At 39.9% G+C, this 21,141-nt stretch overlaps 1 protein-coding gene across 2 annotated transcripts in view; it reads right to left on the bottom strand.

The window, feature by feature from the left end:
• ALPK3 (alpha kinase 3) overlaps nt 1–21,141 on the bottom strand; it is a 1,816,810-nt gene that overhangs the window by 1,075,842 nt on the left and 719,827 nt on the right. For both annotated transcript variants that reach the window (XM_044057338.1, XM_044057337.1), the window contains one exon: nt 13,039–15,235. In XM_044057338.1, coding sequence (XP_043913273.1) covers nt 13,039–15,235 — 2,197 coding nt within the window. The remainder of the gene's footprint in view (nt 1–13,038; nt 15,236–21,141) is intronic.

Here is a 21,141-nt window from a genome sequence, read left to right on the forward strand (position 1 = left end):
AGTTGACAATCGAATTCAGGGTTGCCAACTGGGAGTTCATTTTGCCTTGGAACCCCTCAGCTGTTGGATCCTGCATGGCCTCACCCATATCCTTGAGCAAATCCCTCTGGAGATGGGTGAAGTGACACAAGTAGTTCAGCGACTGCATGGAAAAGGTCGCTGATGAAAACATCCGCCACTGCACCTGTCCATGGTCCTAGACTCCTTATTAGGAGGATGGACAGGTACCGAAGGATCGGCTAACTCCTTCTTAGTGGCTGCGGTCACTACCATGGCATCAACCGAGACACCTTTAGATAGAAACTCTTTCTCTTTTGGGGCAGTAATACATTTTGATGGCCTCCTTGGGATAGGTTCCACTGAATCAGGGGCCGTCCAAGCCTTCCTTGCCACCACTTCCATGAGGGAGTCAAAGGGAGGGGACGCCCAGGAGGTGGAAGGGCGAGAGCCAAACGCCTCAAGGTAAACTGACTCGTCCTCTGAAGGTTTAAGGGTGGACCAGTTCCCCCTCTGTTTCAGGATTTCAAGGATGTCAGCAAAAGAGACATCCTCAGAGGGGGACCGAGGGGAACCTTCAGATTCCTCCAAGTCGGTGTCAGAGGTGATAGACTCAGGGGAGTCAATGTGCTTCCTCTTGCACTGTCTCTTCAAAGGGGGTTCTCCTACCGGATCAGAAGAGGCCTCGGAAGAGGAGGATATTCCCAATGGGGAAACCTGGGGAGCTGGCTCTCTACGGTCTGTTACAAGGGGGTGGATAGAAACCACCGCAGGCACTGAAGAGGGAGGAGCTGACGGAGCCGACTGTGGGGTAGACACTGGGTCTAGCACGCTCCGCATGACCTCGAAGGTGCCCCTATCAGCCAAGGCCGGAGGTCCCCACTCCGAGGAGACAAGGACCCCCCCGGCACCGACAGGGACAGCTCCGAGGCCAATGTCAGAGCCGAACTCACCAGCGCCGACGCTCCGAGAGGGAGAACGGGGTTGGACAAGGGTCCAATGCCACTCGCCCCCTCGTAGCCGATGAGGGAAGCCCGGCACCAAGATCCCTCCAAGGAGGAAATCGCCGAAAGGGAAGGTATCGGCTCCAAAGCACCGACAGCCATGGCTCCGATGAGCCCCGGCTCCGAACTCAAAGGAGTCGGAGGAGGAATAGAATCAGGGATGGGAATAGCCGCTGACTGTTGAGTAGGGCTATGCAGCATTTGGGCCAGTGCCTCGGACTTGAGAAGTCTACTCACCACCCTTTGTAAGTCATGGTCGGACAGCCTGGAGGACCAAGAGGAATGAGACCTATGGCTCCACTCTGACAGAAGAGGGGATCCCGGAGCCAAGTGGATGGAGCCGATGGAAGGGGACCTCGACCTCTTCTTTGAAGGTGGCTCCGATAAGCCTATCAGAGCCAACTGAGTCTTGACAACCTCGGCTCCGGCCGGAGCCGAGGTAACGGTTTGAGACTTTGAAACATCGACTCCAGCCAGAGCCAATGTCGAAGCAGCTTTAATGCTCCCAGGAGATGGCTCTGAAGCTGGAGCCGACGGCCTGGAAGTCTTTGAAGGCTTCCCTGACGCAGACTGGGTCAGGGGGCCTTCAGGCTTTAACAAGCCTTGAAGTATGAGTTTGTTTTTGCGTTCCTGCAGGACTCTAGGGCTGAATGCATGGCAAACAGCACATGAGTCCTGCAGGTGCAAAGGTCCCAGGCAATAGACACAAGAAGCGTGACCATCTGTCAGAGACATTTTCTGACAGCACGAATCACACTTCTTGAAGCCTGAGACCTTGGAGTCTTTAGACATCCTAAAAAGGCTGTATGTAACACAAACACAACACACAGACACACCCTTTAACCAAAAAAAAAATCCAGTCACACTGAAAGGACAGGGAAAAAAAGGGAGTGGGCCAAAGGCCTAAAAGTTAAAAAGGGGATAAAACGGGAATACAAACACAAGGGGGACCCGATTTAAACTAAAGGGATACTCTGTATAAAAACTAAACTAAATAGAAAGGATAGGGGTAGAAAACTGAAGTTTTTTTAACAAGAAAACTCACTAACCTGCCAGAGCTGGTAGAAGAAAGCACCTCGTCAGCTAAGCAGCAAACGAGATCTGAGTAGTTACCGCCTAGCATTGTGGGATATAGGGGAGCCTTGAGCCAGTGGAATAAGCTCTCGAGCTTTAGTATTGGCCGAATCGGAGCCGAGGGTCGGCTCCGAACCCATCCAGCAAGAATGAAGGCGAGATTGACAACTTAACATCTTACAAGATGTGAATGGTCATAAAATTCAGATGCCTTTGAATATCTGTGACTCTATAAAGTGCTAATGGCAAGACAGAAGAAAAAGCCATGGCAAAACCCTTATGAAGGCTCTAAACAGTGTGAACTTAATGGCTAAAAAGTACCTGAAATGATAACCTGGTTAGGCATAGAGGTAACACCTGACTACACATGCAAAGGGAGGGTACATGCAGATGTAAATTTCAACTAGTATGTAGCAAATTGTCTGATAGCAAAATTCAACTTAAGGTATTGTCCTTATGCAGGTGTATAAAAATATGGGATGTATACAAGTAGAACCAAGCAATAAGACTGTAGTTATGTAGCCCAAAAGAAAGACATCCTAAATATAAATAATTCCTCCAAGATGATCTCAGTAAAAACTCTGTCAGAAAAGGCTTCGAGGTAAAGGATATATGACTGCAAGGGGGCTATACTGCTTAACTATAATAGAGAGGATAAGTCAAAGAGGTGGCACTGTCACAAATATAACTTACAAAGGTAAAACCATAACATGTTACTAACAAATGCAAGTAAAAAATGTGAGTGCTGGTTGAAAACGCAATGTTATCCTTTCTTAGTTTGCTCTGGATGAGAAAAATGAAGCCTAATGCCAAAGACATAAGAATAAAGAAGGTACTGTCAATTTGGTCATAAACCATACCACTGAGCTCTTGCCGTCAAGGAAGAATGAAACAGAGAATGATATGAAACTGAAATATCCTGCTTAAAACAAAAGAATGTTACTTCTAAAATGGCATCCAAGATACAGCCATTACCTGCACTGATTAGAATTGTGCAGAACAGGAAGAAAGAGTCAACAGGAACACTCTCTAGAATAAGCACTTTTGTGTGGGAAATGATGGGGATAGCCTGGGACTCTCTGGATGTGGATATAAACTAACATTTGAAAGCAGTGCAAAAAGCAAGTGCTTGAATAAGGTTATAGTTGAATAGGTATGGGAAGTAACCCTCCCTCAACCCTGTAATAAGGCACTTAGACAAAGCAAGGTCTTATAGAGGAAAGTTCTCCTTAAAGCTAAACAATATAAATAAAGGACTCCTAACCCTGATACACTGTCCATGGGGATTAAATTTTTATGTTTGAATGGTGTGAAACTTGGGAACCATACAGAGCGTGTGCATAACTAAAATCTTCAAATAACATGTGCAAACCTAAACTTCATGGAAGAAATAAGGATATTAGTTTGTCTAAATGATATCTTAAAAGGGCAAAGGTCAGATTCCCAAGTAATTTATTTATTTATCATTTGTTGACCGGGAAAGTCCGACTAGGTTCCACAGAGCCTGTTTTCAGCGGAGGCCCGGGGAGAAATCCTCCAGATGCATGTCTTTGGAATGTGGGAGGAAACCGGAGTACCTGGAGGAAACCCACGCGAACACAGAGAGAACATGCAAACTCCACACAGAAGGCACCCCAGCCGAGAATCGAACCGGAGAACCTCTTGCTGTGAGGCGACAACGTTAACCGCTGCACCACTGATAAGCAGTACACCTACACAGGAAGTGATAGTGGTCTGTGTCAATAAATTACATCTGAATTTTTCTATATTCAGGGAGTACCACATTAATCAGGTGGTTTTGTTACCTTGTAGTCTATGACTTGTATAGGGAGAGGAATAATAGTAAAAGAGTAGCACAACCAAAAATGGTACTCAAGGTAGTATTATCTAATAATGAGGGCTACTTTGGAACAGACCTACAATATTACAAATAGTCTAGCAGACATGCAATACTAGCAATAAAGAGCAATCTACTAGATAGCAAGTTAATTAGTTAATATAAGACAGAATTGTTTAGCAAGAATATAACTTTTGTTAAGACAAAAGTTATCTAAGGCACAGGTTATGCATGCATGTTCTTGTAAGGATTTACTCTAACTGTGAGGATAGAGTGTGGCAGAAGAAAGTATAAAAGAAGACCAGTCATTGAGAAGTTGACAAAGGATGATTGCTACTGCTATTTATCTGTATGTCCTGATCAGACAGCAAAATGCTGGAAAAAAAGATCTAATATTGCAGCTGAAAATTAAGGATAAAATATTACCATACTTAGTTAGTAGAATGCTAGAAGGTGAGCCACTGATGGTTATCTTGAGGGGTGGTGATAATCTTCATTAAAATGGGAGCCAGGTTACTCTTATGGAAGAATAACCAAAAGCTGCAGATTCATACTTGTGTATGGTTTGTGGAGTACAAGAGGCTGGAACTTAGAACACTATGAAAAAGTATGCATATCTGTATAATTCACAACACAAACAAAGCTACCTTTCAAGATATACAATTTACTGTGGAAATAACAATTACCATGTCATGCAATAGTATGTCACTTGGCTTTGGAAATATTAAAAGTACATATGCAAATATTGCATATCTTCATATTTTATATCAAAAATAGCTATCATTATTGAACACTTTACACATTTCCACTCTTTGTTATCACCCTATAATGTATCTTTGTGGTTTACAATACATATAACAGTTTTGACATTTCACATCATGGCGGTAGTTACTTCTAAGCTATGATTCTATCATATTCCCCACATCCCCCACAATTCCACACAACACCACTTTCATTACTTTTCTAGTTCCATATGAATGAAAACGCATTAGTATAGTTTGCACTTGTGTTACAATTTTTAACCATTTTTGATTTGTCCAACTTTGCTTTATACACGCTGAAGATCCACCTGCTCCTTCTATCAGTATGCATACACTAAATGGGAGACAAAATAATTCTTATGCATAGTCCCACTACATCAGTTCTATAAATCTGGCTGGTGTCCAGGGCAAGAAGTACAGTCGATATAAAAAGTGTACACACACCTTTTAAAACGCCAGGTTTTTGTGATATGAAAAATGAGACCACAAAAAATCATTTCAAAACTTTTCCCACCTTTAATGTGACCTATAACCTGTACATTTGAATTGAAAAACAAACAAATCTGTTAGGGGTAAAAATATAAAAATAAAAAACATACAATAAGCTGGTTGCATAAATGTGCAGACCCCTAAACTAATACTTTGTTGAAGCACTTTTTTGCTTTAATTACAGCAATCATTCTTATTGGGTACAAACCTACCATCAATTAAAGAGACTCTGATTAACCCCAAATAAAGTTCAGCTGTCCTAGTAGGATTTTCCTGACATTTACTCAGTTGCCTGCTACAGCAAAAGCCATGGCTCGCAGAGAGCTTAGAAAGCATCATAGGGATTTCATTGTTGAAAGGTATCAGTCAGGAGAAGTATACAAAAACATTTCCATAGCACTGGATAGACCATGGGAGACAGTGAAGACAGTCATCAAAAAGTGGAGAAAATATGGAAAAACAGTAACATTGCAAAGAGCTGGACGTCCCTCCAAAACTGATGAAAAGACAAGACAAAAACTGGTCAGGGAGGCTGCCAAGAGACCTACAGCAACACTGAAGGAGTTGCAGGAATTTCTGGCAAGTACTGGTTGTGTACTACATGCAACAACAATCTCCCGTATTCTCCATATGTCTGGCCTATGGGGTAGAGTTGCAAGAAGGAAGCTTTTTCTTACACAGAAAAACCTCCAGGCCCAGTTAAAATTTGCAAAATAATACATGAAGTCTCACAAAAGCATGTGGGAAAATATGTTATGGTCTGAATATGTTATGGTCTGATGAGTCTGAGGTTGAACTTTTTGGCCACAATTCCAAAAGGTACATTTGGTGCAAAAACAGCACTTCGCATCACCAAAAGAACACCATCCCCACTGTGAAGCACGGTGGTAGCAGTATCATGCTTTGGGTTGCTTTTCTTCAGCTGGAACTAGGGCTTTAGTCAAGGTAGAGGGAATTATGCACAGTTCCAAATACAAGTCACTTTTGGCCCAAAATCTTCGGGCATCTGCTAGAAAGTTGAAGATGAACAGAAATTTCACCTTTCAACATGAAAATAACAAAAGAATGGCTTCACCAGAAGAAAATGAAAGATTTGGAATGGCCCAGCCAGAGCCCAGACCTAAATCCAATAGAAAATCTGTGGGGTGACCTGAAGAGGGCTGTGCACAAGAGATGCCATCGCAATCTGAGTGATTTGGTGTGCTTTTGTAAAGAAGAGTGGGCAAATATTGCCAAGTCAAGATGTACCATGCTGACAGACTGCTGCCCAGGAAGACTGAATGCTGTAATTAAATCAAAATATGCTTGAACAAATTATTAGTTTAATGTTGTGCACACTTATGCAACCAGCTTATTGTACATTTTTTATTTTTTATATTTTCCTCTATAAGATCTGTTTGTTTTTCAATTGAATTGTACAGGTTATAGGTCACATTAAAGGTGGGAAAAGTTTTGAAGTGATTTATTGTGGTTTCATTTTTTTATATCACAAAAACCTGGCATTTTAAAAGGGGTGTGTACACTTTTTATATCCATGGTACATGCAGAATAAATCACAACCACCAAGTTGGCACTGACAGAGAAAATACTGAGCTGTATAGTGTCATGATAAAGGTTATGATCTGACAAAACAGATGTCTGCTCATATCATGTACCAGCCTGGAATGTGGGGAAGACAAGGTGTGATTTTGATTCTGAAAATATATTAACTTTGACTATCAAAACAAGAAACAATGCAACCATCAATAAGACAAAATGTTCCTAACCTTATAGAACATATAATATTACTAACAAATCAACCCATTACTGGAAAGGGATACTTATCATCTATTTATAAAACAAACAAAAAAAGTGCATAATAATGACAAAATGTGGAATTATTATAGATCAGTTAATGGACATGTGCCAAATGACAGAGATAAAAAACTAATTCTTCTCTCTCCAAAGCAGACATCACTTTCATTACATTGGAGACTTTTTACATGGCAATTCATACACAGATCTTATGTAACCCCTCATAAAATGGAACTTATGTTTAAGAAAAATATTGGCTGCTGGAGATGTGATTTATCAATAAAAGCAGACTGGCAACATATGTTCTACGAATGCCATTTGATTAAACCATATTGGGATAAAATAAATTATTTTCTGCAAATGGTATTCAATGATAAATTCCAGATTTCCAAATCTATTATTTTGTTTAATGCAACTGTACCCGACTGTATGCCAAGAACAAAATATGTAATCTTATGGACTCTCCTAGCTATTGCAAGGAAGAACATTACATCAAACTGGAAATCCAAAGCTTCTCCAACTTTTAAGCAATTCATGAATATGGTGTCAGCAGTATCGCAATTGGAAATGAACACTATTAAAGGAAGAACTGAAAGAACTACATCATTATACGTAGCATGGCAAAAAGTAACTGAAATACTGGAGAATAATGACTGCAGCAGATTATAATCAGGAAACAATTGTATAGAAAGTCAATTATATGTCAACAATAGAAACTCTTGTAAATACTTTATTTTGGTTTTAATGTTTGATATCTGCTTAGAGGTTTTAGCCTACCTTTTTAAATAATTTGTAAATACTTCATTGTCATAAATAACCTGCATTCATGTTTTCTTGTTTTTGGAAATGAATAAAAATATTAAAAAAAAAAAAAAAAAAAGTCAGAGCCAAGCAATATCTCAGTATATATAGAAATACATATGCATACATGTACACACACATACCTGGATAGAAATACATTTGCATCAATGCATGTATGCATACATACACACACACACACACACACACACACACACACACATACACACATATATATATATATATATATATATATATATATATATATATATACAGCTATATGTACACAAGCAAGCACATACCCATACACACGAAGATACCGAAGATACATATATACATATGCACATGCACAAGCATACACAGACATGTTTGCTTATATATAAACACCTGTGGTCACAACGAGAGAGGATGGAAGTGTGCATTCAAGTATGAGTTAGACTTAAAGTAAGTGCTAGAGGAAAAGATGTATTTAATATTGTGCATATACTGCTCTGTATGTAGTGTGTGTGTCTAAGTGAAAGATTAAAGCTATTGCTGCTGGATCAGGTTTGGGAAGAATGTATAAAAACGTAAACGACTGAGGAACTTTATACATCCTATCTGCCTTTTTATAGATAGCCAGCTAACTGTCAGGTAAGCTCCAAGCAGTAATCTACACATTCCCCAAAGCTGACCGAACTGGAGGAATGGTTGCAGGGTCTGGAAATTCCTTCTGTAATCTGTAACACCTTACAGTATTTTCTGAGGGACTGAGAAACCTCAGTGTTCTCTCAATGTAAACAATGGCACATTCTAGAAATTGTCTCAGATAAAGAGAGCCAAAGAGTCATAAACTGAGCACTCCTATGAGTCTGAATCAGGTGTTTGAGGAGAAAACCATGTTTCTGTCCCCACATCCTCCTGTCCAGGTTCAGAATCTTGAATCTCTTCAGGAAAGGAGGTATCCCTCTTTCTTCTACCAGAAACAACTTTACAAGAAGGATCAATATCCTGAATTAAACCCTGTGCCAGACCCACTAAACTACTCTTTTCTAAGGACATTTGAGGGGGAGTCAATACACGTTTAGCTTTTTATGTCTTTTTGACAGGAAAACTGTGACCAGCAGGGTTATTAATGGCAACAGCAGCTTCCACAGGGATGGGCACAACATGTTCACAAAACAGGGAAGTCTTTCCTGTTCCATCTCCCAGGACTGACAAGAGTGGCTCCCTCTTTCTCACTCGGGACATCAACAGCCACAGAGGATGTGGCTAACCCCAGTCCATAGTGACTGTAGATGCTACACCAGAGGAATCCTGGGTAAAACCAATGGTATGAGGTACAGCTAATGGCCACAGCTATATTACCCACATGCGGTTGAGTCAAATTGCTACCCTGCTGTGATGGCAAAGACTGTTTGCTTTAACTTTTTGTTTTTCTGGCTGGAAGAAGGTCCGACTGTGGGACCAACAGACTGTTCTATGGTCAAGCTGAAAATTATGACTCTTTCCTGAGGAAAACAGTCAGCAAATGCCGGTAAAAAACAAGTCTTTAAAAGTTGTTTTTTTTCCAAGACAAACACGTAAAAAGCACTTTTCCAGCCCCAAAAAGTACAATAAGCAAAATTTCTCCACAGAAAAAAATGTTTTCAGTTCATTTTAAACTGACAGGAAAGGAGAGCTCTCCTGTTTAAAAGTACAACAAAGCCTTGTGACAGTCAATTAAAACACAAACTCCTAGCTTTAAAATAATTTTCCTTAAGAGGAAAGCATTAATAATAAACAAAAAATATAGACTGGAAGTTTTTTCCTAAAGGGGCTTTATCTGCTCAGCGAAGAACAGCACAAGCTGAACATTGATCTTCAAAAGCATTAGAGGAGCGTACTCTTCAGTGGCAGCAAAGGCTGAGATGCGAGACAATTTTGGCTCGTGGAAGTTGCTCTGGAGCTTTGGAAGCTGTCCAACTGATATAGCTAAGGCTACTGCAGCAGTGATCAATATGATAAACATCTCAGGTTAGTATCAGAAGCTAAGGATAATTATAAAACAATATTTAACTACATTAAGAAACGAAGAAGTAACACCCAACATTGCTCAGAACTTATTCATAATGGCACCACTTATTCTGATCCAGTAGACACAGTGAACATATTAGCAAACAAATTCAGTGCAAACTACTCCAGAGACTGCGATCCAAAGCCCACCTATCTCTGAAGATGTCAGAATTCACCCTTCAATAATAAAGAGCATACACTGAAGGTACTCAAAAAGACTAAAATTGCATTCTCCATGGGACTTGGTAATATCCTAGCTGCCTAACAATCTGTACTAAAAAGGCACTAACAGTGCTGCTCCAGTGCTCCTTAAACTATTCCACCTGAGCCTAGCCACCAGCTTTGTTCCTGAGGTCTGGTGTACAGCAGTTATGAAGCCACTCCATAAAATAGCCCTTTTGTCAAGTCTCATCTGAAAACCCATGGAGTATATCACAACTGAACTGATCAATTATGACATTAAAAATCTCATCAGGCTAGACCTGCAGTAATTCAGCTTTGTCAAGGGTAGATCTCTTCTAATGAATCTGAACTTTGAAAGGGTAACACCTGCTATTGCAGTGACCATGCTGTCCATAAAGCGTACCTTGACCTGGCCAAGGCATTTAACACCATTCTGCATGTTAGCATAATCGGCAAGCTGAATGCGCTGATTATGCTACCTCTTCAACCTCTGTGCTTTCTGGAGGAACTTGGCAATGAGGGGGAAGTGGAGGGTAAGCATAAAGGAGACCAGAGGGCAAAACATGGACTACAGCATCTCTCAATGACTGTCCCTGTGGAGGGATCAGGGCAAAAAAACTGCTGCACTTTTGGTTGGAAGAGGATGCGAAGAGGTCACAGCAAGGTTGATTCAACTTGTGGAAAACCATGTTTGCCACTGACTGATTTAGAGACCACTCATGAGGCATCAGGATAATTCTGCTGAGCCTGTCTGCTAGAATGTTGGACTTCCACAGAGGGTGCATTGCGATAAGAAGGTGGTTGGAAGAAATTGCCCATTGCCAAACCCTCATTGCTTCTTGACGCAGCGGGTAAGATCTGGTTCCTCCCTGTTTGTTGGCATACCAAACTACTGACATGTTGTCAGTTTGTATTGCAATAGTCCCTAGAGGGAAAAAGTTTTGAAGGGCTTGCAATGCTAGAAGCACAGCTGTCATCTCTGGAATGTTGATATGCAAATTGGTTTCCTGTGTCAACCACGTGCCTTGGACTGTCTGACCCAGGTAATGTCCCCACCCCAACTGGGAGGTGTCTGTGGTTAATGTGGCATTGGGGGAAGGAAGAACAAAAGGATGCCCCTTGTTCAACTTCTTCAGAGTGAAGCCACCATAGTAGAGAGTCCTTGCATACTTGGGATAACTTTATAACATAATTCAGAGGGTAATCATGTAAGGACCATTGGACCGCTAGAGTCCACTGCAGAATTCAATTGTGCAGTCATGATGTAGGGATCAATGTTGTTGTGGCAGCCACCAAACCTAATGCTCTGAGGACAAAATTTGCTGGAGGTGTTGGGATCACCAGACTCTGTCTGATATCCAATTTTAACATGGAAATCCTGTCAGGAGGTAGGAAGGCTAAACAACTGGCTGTCTCTAGACGTGGTCCTATGAAGTCTATCATCTGTATGGGCTGAAGTTGAGTTTTTTGCATGTTGATTATGATACCCAAAGTGGGAGCTTGATGTAGCAGATAAACTCTGGCTTGTATTAGTAGATGCCTGGTTGATGCAGTCAGTAGCCAGTCGTTTAGATAAGGAAGCACACTGAATCCATGCAATCTCAAGTGAGCTGCTACTACTGCCATGCATTTGATGAACACCTTGGAGGCTGTGGTGAGACCAAAGGGGAGTACTCTGAAATGATAATGACTGGCTCCCAGCTGGAAGCAGAGAAATCTGGAGGGACTGTTCATTTTGATATGATAGCATGCATCCTGAAGGTCGACTGAGCACATCCAATCTTTCTTTAAGAAGACTGCTGCAGAAAAGGCAGTCTTCATCTCAGAGAAACCAGCTCTGGTGAGAACCGTGGAGCATGGGGCCAAGAAGGAAAGATCTCTGAATAAGAAGGATCCGAAGACTTTAGATCCAATGGTCTGGGAACCTTTTTAGGAGGTTCAGTAGTATGAGGAGAAGTCTTGTCTGGGGAATTGCTTTCTGTGTTCCTGGGACTCGTTGGTTTTCTTGGAAGGCGTTTGAGCCCCTGAAGAAGAAGTGACTAAGGAAGAGGCTGAAGATGGCAAGAGACACTTCAAAATAAGTTTATTCCTTCTATTGCTAAGGGCACACTGTTTTTTCCCAGCACAAAATGAGCAGGGTGATTCCAGGTGCACCAGGCCAATACAGTAAATGCACTCCCTGTGGACATCAGATTGAGGAATCTTTTTCCCACAGAATATGCATTTTCTGAAACCAGCTGGTTTGTCAGATATGTTTGTTTTAATCAAACAACTATATATATAGTTTTTATAGAAAGAAAAATGAAGGCAAAGAAGAACAGAAAGGCAGAAAAAAATCAACTATGGTAATAAGAAGTACTCATGTACGGAAAGAGTGAGAACTAATAAAACTTTTTTTTTTTTATATCTATATGTCAGAGGGTTAAGGAAGAAAGTAGAAAGAAGAGAAAACCTTCTAATAGAAAGAAACTCTGAAAAAATAAGTTAAAACTCACTTAACCCACAAGGAACTTGAGAGATGTGCAATCCCGGTCCACATTCGATGAGCGGCAAACAAGATCTGAGGTATTCTGGTGGAATGAGGCATTAGGGGTAAGGGAGGAGCTCAAGAATCAGATCCTAGAACTATGGAAAGCGGCTGAGTTGGCTCCAAGGATCGCATCTGAACCCACAGGATAATGAATGAATGAAAATGACAACATCAGATCATAATTTAATCATTAGCTGGTACTTGTCATTAAACAGTATTAGAAATCAATGAGAAATTTATCATTTCTTATTATATCCATGTAAAATCAGCAAGTAATAAATATTTATGTTTATTACAAACTCTGTCTTTTAGCAGTATTTTTTAAATTGTGTGTTTCACATGACACACAAGTCATCTACTGTAAACTAGCCAGAGATTTATTACTTTCACTAATCACGAGAAATGTCTTCTCATTTCTGATCAAAAAAGCACACCCTGTTTTCTTCTATAATTAGATCATGACAGATAGAGCTATTGCTCACATACTGAAATAGCCAAATCCTGCATGAGCTCATGACATAAGAAAGTTAAACTAACCTCACAAAGCACTTCACTGGCCAGCTGTTCTGTGCAGGAGTCTAGTTGCAGAATTTTTGCCTCATCCTTGATGAGTGATGATAAACTCAAAATGTCTGACTCAGGACTGCATTTATTAGGAACATGCAAGCCAAAGTCAAGACCCCCAATATCATCTTGTTTATTTAACTCAGAAGCAAGTGGGCTATTTGCAGAAGGTGGCTCACTTCCATAAAGCAGATTTTCGAAACATTTCTCTTGTGAAAGTACAGATTTTGAACCTAGTTTTTCTAATGTCTGTTCATATTGCATAGATATATCTTCCTCCAGCTGATCCTTATGAGTTAGTGAGGATAGGCACTCCACCGGTGTCTCTGTCTTTCTCTGATGAGGGATTAAGATTATACTTTCCAGTGCAGGTATCTTCTTTGGGATATCTGTGGGAAGACTTTCTGATGGATTGTATTCAATAACTGTTTCTTCCTCTTGTTTTTCCTGATAGGGGGTAATTATTGGTCTCTGCTCCATGAACATCTCTTTCTCACCTGCAGCCTGACAAATATCTGAAAGAGGTTTACGTTCCATAGATACCTGAAGCTCTTCCTTATACAGATTAGCTAAAGGAGGTCTATATTCTATGTCTTGCTCTTTCTCATTTGTATCATGAGATGCAGGTAGTACTGGTTTACTTTCCACAGTTTTCTTATTCTCTGCCTCACAAATAAAGTGCATTAATAATGGAGGTATGTGCAAAGCAGCAAGCTCATCTTCATACTTATAGTGGAAAAATGTCTGTGTAGATTTATCTTCCATACAGATTTCTTTGTTTTCCTTATAGGGAGAGTACATTATTTGTGGGTTATGTTCCACAGGTGCTTGATTTTCTTCTGGATTTAGAACATTAGTTACCAAGGGTATTTGTTCTATGTATTTCTCTTTCAGTGTATAATTATGATTAGTCAATTGCTTCTCATCATCAAGAGCTCTCTCTACTTTTTCCTTGTCATGATAAGGCTTTAATGGGGTATCATAGTCTACAGGTGTATTTTCTGCTGGTTCATCCTTAGGGAGAACTCTGTAACCATTTTCTTCAGGAGCTGTTGAAAGCAAAGGGCCAGACACTTCAGGAGGATGGTCTTTTGTACAAGGTACTTGCTGAGGCTGGGGTACAGCTTTGTGAATGAGGTCATCCAGGCACTGTGGTGATGTGTCTTTTTCTGAAGATGTGCTATTTTCCCAGTATATATCTTTCAAAGAAAAATGAATGCCTTCATCTGAATCTGCTGTGTGACACTGCAGGGATGAAGATTCAGGTACTTTGAATGCAGTGTGTTCAGATTCTCGCTCGGGTAAGGCTGTAACATCATTATGCAATGATAATTCTGAAGTATTTTTTAATGGTGTTAAACCTGCAGCATCTGGACTTAAACACAGTGTATGTGGCAGTACATCTTCGGTTTCCATAAGATCCTCAGATTTCAGTCTTGAGTTATTCAGTTGTTGTTTTACAGATTCTGCTAAATATTGAGATAAACTCATACTAGTACTCCAACTATCACTGTTTCCACTGTTGTTGGTTCCTACTGAGCTGCCTGTCTTTAACTCTGATTTGTCAACATGTCTCTCTTCTTCTTGTTCTATTTTTGACAGTCTTTTTCTTCTAGTTAAAGGTTCTTTCTTTTGTGGCCTTCTGGCTACCATCTCAACTGTCTCACACACATATGTAAAGAGACCATTACTATTTTCTTCCATGTTATTCTGAGGGAAATTTTCATTACTAGAAACAGACTCTTTAGGTTGTGCTAGGGCTTCCTTATGGATCTCATGTACCAAAGCTCCAGGGCATTCCCTTTCATTCAGGATACCATCATACAGTCTTGACTCTGTGTCTTGAATGCGGATTTTGACTATATCTTCTTTGCCATCCAAAGTCCCCACAGACTCTGTGTTTGTCTCACCTGACAGCCTTCTTTTTCTGTGAACTCTCTCTGGACTTACAGTTTGTAGTTTGTGTTTGGGTACCACTTTCTCTTTGTCCCTTTGTTGACCTTCAATCTCTCGCCTTTTAGCTTCTGCTTTTGCTTTAAGTGTAGAAAACCACCGCTGATGTATTTTGAATTCAGTCATAGTTCCAACTTCCAGAACACCAGAACAAGAAACTATGCCTTTGCTGTTTTTGGCAGAAGCCTGGTATATGGCTGCATCCTCTTCAGTGCACCTGTACAAAGGAAAACAAAGAAGTAAAAGTAATGCAAGTAGATAATTACACATCCAAGAATATGTATTATTATAATACTGCTTAATTTTTTGAGCATCATTATAAACTGACATTATATATTATTCCCAAAAATTCAGTCTAGGTTTGGAAATGTTGTAAAACATTTGAATTATTATAACTGATATAATAGTACATTATGGATAAGTTTACTGTTATACAAGACTATGGAGTATAGTAAATTGGAAAGTACAGCTATGTAGCAGTAGACACCATAACAACAGACTGAGAAAGAGAGACTCTTATAACAATATAACATGCAGTCTCTCCATTTACCTTCATTATTCCACTGCCGACCAGCTTCATCCATTAGTACCTGAATTCACCTTTGTTGCCTAACTCTGTTTCATTTCTTCCAGTCACAATAGTTAGAAACTATAACAGTGAGTAAATATCACATCCAACAAATGAAAATGTAATAAACATAACTATATATGATGCTTATGAAAGGTCGTAACAGAACAGAAGAGCACTACACAGGTCTGATGGGTAGAATTATTACCACTGTCCAGTAACTTTCTCTTACTCTGTCTCTTTCCCAACAAGCTGCTGTTATGATGAGAACCTTCAGTCATCTGTCATATCGTTCAATGACATAAAGGAGGCAAGCCACTCCTGATGTCCTTTGTCCTGCCAATAGAGTATCCCAGTTGTATATAAACCCAAAATTGGAAGTAGTCTGTTCACTTTTCTCTTTATGGGGATAAAATATAGAAGACATACTGAGTCAGTCAATGCAGAGGCAGAAAAAAACTTCAGGTGTAAATGAAGAAATGATTCTAAATGAGTATTGGTCCAGATAAATACTGCTTTTACAAGCAGTATGTAAAGTAACAAATGTATTTGTGATATATCTCATTGTGAAAACTGAAGACAAAAAATAAGATTTTCTATACCAGAAACTTCATCAAAATTTAGTTCTCAGTAATGAAACTTTAGCTCCATATTGGAGAAGGACAGTACTGATGTAGTCTACAAGTGTAAAGTCATAACAGAAGGGATTCCAACAGTTATGCATATGAAAAACAGGCTGAAAAAGCAAACAAATTAACCTCCTACATTTTGACATATACATCTCTCCAGTTAATGACATATTCTTCTTGATCTGTGAGACTTGATTTAATAAGGCATTGTTCTCAGGAATCAGGGAGAAATTATCAGTACCATTCTATTTTGTTTTGTCATGGTAACAGGGTTATAAGTCACAAATAACTGGTGTTGAGCCTGTTTTACCAGTGCCTGAAAGTTGGCTGGATGTAAAGTTTAGTTCAGAGAAAAGGGAAGAAACTAAGAAACTATGTTTGCCCCCACCACCACCAAGACCTTAGCAATGGTTGCTAACCCTACACCTTACCATAAAAAACACTTCCTGTAACACTGCCACTACACAAGACCACACAAAAACACATGCAAACAAACACACATTACACACACTACATCTATTCCTTTAACTGATTTCAACCCTAACCCTAAAATATACACATTCACACACAAACATATAAAACCCATCCCTGACCCTAGCACTCAAAATACATATACAAAAACACTCTTAACCCCTCAAAACCCCAGTCACCTGCCTTGACAAAACATACCCCAACATTTTGACCATTTGGCTATCAGCATGTTTGCCATAAAGCAACACCCCTAGAACCCATCGACCAAGCAGATGAGCCATATATACATTTTGTTGTTGTTAAATGAATTGTCATCTTTCTACCCATAAACCGCAGATTCCAGAGATGCAAGACAATCACAGGAAACTATCACAAAAGAATACATAGGTGGGCAAATGGGTACACAAGCAGAAACAGAAGTCAAATTGACTATAACCGAGGAACACAAAAGTTCAGAACCAAAAAGACTGGTTACTACTCTTGCATCTCAGGTATAGAAATCCAGAAGAAAATTAATAAAAGCCATACCTCTCAACTGTCCAGATTTTCACAGAATGTCCAGAATTCTGCCTAATTTTTTTGGTCTGTTTCTCATTAAATTTGTGGTTTTCTGGCAAATCACCAAAAACTGAAGTCACTAAATAGTGACATACATTTGAGTATCAGACTATCTCCTTCAGAAAATGAATACTAATGCAAAACCTATTATTCAAGCAACTTTCTAAGTTTATGAGTGCAATACTTAAAATCTGTCCTTGATTTTGTACCTTTGCCCCCTATTATTTTTGGCTTTGTCCAGATCTCTTTTACTTAAGAGGTTGACAGGTGTGATGCAAGCGTTCTGTGTGACACCTGACAAAAAACATTTTCCATTTTGCTAGATACAATGATCTGTTAACAAGTTTCTTAGATTATTTATATTTATTCAAATAGATAATAGATATTCTAAAAAACAGGCAAAAATTACAGATAAATTTTAGTTCTTCCCCAGGCTGCTAGCTTGAGATTTTATACTGGGGTGAAACACCCTGGTGTCCAGAAACATTGGCAGGGGAAACATTTAATTCTGTGCCACTGTATGCAATAACATAAACTAAGGTGGTCTAAGTCAATAAGGAACTACAAGAATTACATCTCCCACCCCCCCCTTTCTTCCTTCAACACTACTGCCTGGATGAAAGTGACTGGTGGAATACTGAAAACAGGTACTGACTGCAGTTTTCAGTGGCAGCATTTGTAGTAAAGGCCTTGTGATGAGGATAAAGAGAATACAATATTATGAAACTGTGATTCTGCTGAGATGCAGGCAGATATGTTACCAGCTATATTCACAATTGTTTGCTCTCAGCAATTATAGACTGCTGAGTTTCCATTCCAGATACAGGATAGTGATACTATCCAGCTCTGTGAGTCTGACAAAGATCTCAGATGGCAGTAGACATAAACAGTCTGAACTGACATTCCCACAGGAAAATCCTGTTCCAAAATTATAATGGCTAACCTGCAGACATGTTTGGAATAAGACCTAACTTGTTTATTCAGTTCAACATTACTGTAGTGTTGTCTAAAATGACTTGGAGAATATCTATCATCAGCACAGACTGAAGAGACTTTAAGGCAGGTTGAAAAGTTTATCACTTCCTTCATGTTTCTATGCATTCTTAATTGACAAAGGGACCGGATGTCCTGGAATTTATACTCTACAAATAATCTCCTTATGCTAAATCTGAAGCATCAGCTGTTAGAAGCCAAGCCAATAATGGTATTTGAAAAGACTTGAACTGCACTGAACTTGTAAAATCTACTATTTATCTCCTTCACTATGGAACACATTTATTGGAATAAGCTCTTCAATAAATCCTGAGTAAGATCCTGACGTTTCTCAAGGTATTCTGTGTTTCATCACATGGCATTTTGTACCAAAAGAATAACTGAATAAGGGGAGATGATCTAGTCACCATGCCCATATTGTTTTTGAAGGGACAGCAGGGTTCTATGAGGAAATAATATGGAAAGTTAACCTAGCAATATTGGGGGGAAGACAAGGGGAGGTTGCAAGTTGTGTTTCATGTAGTAATCAGACAAATGGCAAGGAACTTAGACATGTATGGAATAATAGTGTCAATAAAAGGAAGGATTATCCAGAAAAGTGACAAGGAGTGATGGAGAAGGAGGAATAAGGAAAATACAGACATGGACAGAAACCTCTGTGGATTACATCAAGAGGGGTGGAGAAGAAAGCCTGGTGAGAAAAATGCAGCCGAAGCAAAGCAAGACTGAGAATTGTAGTATAGCTCTCAACTTCTTTGCTCAAAAATTGGGAACAAAACCAGAGAGATTAAAGCCCCAAATCAAGAACAACATTTAAATATTAGTCTAATTTTCTTAAAATAGAACAAATTTTGTATCAATGTGCATTTTCTTAACAAGAAGTGAAGAATTTTATTGTCTGACATTACTGACTCACAGTAATCTTCAGTGACCTACCAGAAAATCAGTAGTTTACAGAGTAAAAAGATTAGACAAATTCAGGAATGTCATCAAAATCAGGGACAACTGAAGGTTATGGGTGAAAGTGAAGATAGAGGGACTGACTGTGCATCTGGTAACAAGATGGAAAATACTGTAGGACCAGAGGGTTCACAAAGACAAGGCACTTCACATGGAATTTAAAAGAGCATAAGTATGAGAAGTGGGTGGATTAAATGGTAATTAAACAGGAGGTACAGATGCACAAAAATGGGATGAAGGAAAGGTGTTTGCTGACTTCAAGGAAAAGTTCTGCAGCATGATGGGAAAGACAGGAAAATGACTGGGAAAACAAGTGCTTCTGAAGGTGAGAGTGTGTAAATGAGGAGGATAAGGGGAAGATCATAAGTTTATTGTGAAAGAAGAGGTGGAGAAGGTAACTGGATATTTAAGTGAGAGCAGAACAGTAGAAGAAAACAGATTTTATGTAGATTTCTATACACTTTTTAATGAGATTTTGGGAAGTTTGAAGAATATATCAGAGCATACTCTTGAGGGAAAGAAGTTATCAAAGTCGATTAACAGGGTAATCACCACTGTTCTACCCAACAGGGAGGGACGGAGAATCCAGAGAATTAATTCTCAATACTATTGAAGAACATGCGTAAATGGGCGTGCCTTCATTGAAGGTTGAATGTAGAGCTGGCACCTCGGCATTCGTGAAAATCTACTGGCAATCATTGGTGGACCGGAGTTCCGCTGTGGCAACCCCTAACCGGGAAAAGCCAAGAGATAACAACAACAACTATTGAAGAACATGGACATCAAGACCTGTCATGTTCTGATTAAGTCACTGGAAAAGGTAATCTTAAAGTTGTTTTATAATGGACAGGCAAGTTTTGTAATAGAAAGGTCACTACAGAGAAGCCAGAGACTAGTGACAGCGTTCATGACTTGGGTCAAACAGCAGACTTTGAGGTCTCGGGGAGTACAGATGAGCATTTGATTTGAACAGTCAAATCATTATCCACACATCCTATGACAGATGGGGATGAAACCCTGACTGACATCCAGATGACCCGTGCTTGATCAGTACCATGAGCACTGTAGGGAATGGCGAAGAAGGGAATAAGTAGACATCATCAGATTAACCATCCTAGGAGGAGGGAGGCAGCTGTGACTCATTGCTTGGGTGTCAACTGGGGGAAACATTAGATATTACACCCATGGAGTTGGAGCCTGCTGACCTGCTTGCCTATTACACATTTGGCAAGCCTGAGAAATAGTGTGGGTGTGAGGACACGCATACTTTAATGAGGTCAGTCAGCTACACTGAGCTGCTAAAGGGGTTAAACCCAGGTGGAGGGATTGGAGGTCTACCTGATCTATTAACTGACCCTCTCCCTACCTCCTGACTCTTACCTCTCAAAAGGGATAACATTGGTGAGTTCAGCCTGAAGAATGAATGAGCTATACAGCTCTTTCCACAGGGATGGGATAGACCAAATCTCCATCTTGAAAGGGGAAGGTGGGGAGCTCAACATCAGGGAACGAATGGGTCGCAGGACCATCAATGACCAGAAGACCAGTGATCCAGGATGGAGGGTGGTTGGTGAGCTCCACACAAAGGCCTAGTTCTAGTCCACCTGGAGGAACAAATAGGCCAAATGGATGAAGGCTGATTATCCATTGGAGTCAAGTGAATGATAAAAATAATCAAATATTTATGTACAAGGTAATACTGGGGTTGAATTCTGGAGAAAGGTGGGTTAAGTTGGAAGTGGCTTTATATGATAACAGAAGATTGGCAGTTAATAGGATTTTGTGTAGGAAGCTGCATATGGCTAGATGAATGAATCAGGGCTGACCATTGTTGCCTTTCTTATTTTTGATGTTGGAAAAAAGATGGTTTCTACAATGATAAAGTACACACTGAAAGTTTTGGTAAGACCACTGAGGATGGAGAGATGTATTTTCTAATTTGTT

Source organism: Protopterus annectens, chromosome 15.part0, assembly GCF_019279795.1.
Source record: "Protopterus annectens isolate FY-2018-M chromosome 15.part0, PAN1.0, whole genome shotgun sequence".
NCBI classification, from domain to species: Eukaryota; Metazoa; Chordata; order Ceratodontiformes; family Protopteridae; genus Protopterus; species Protopterus annectens.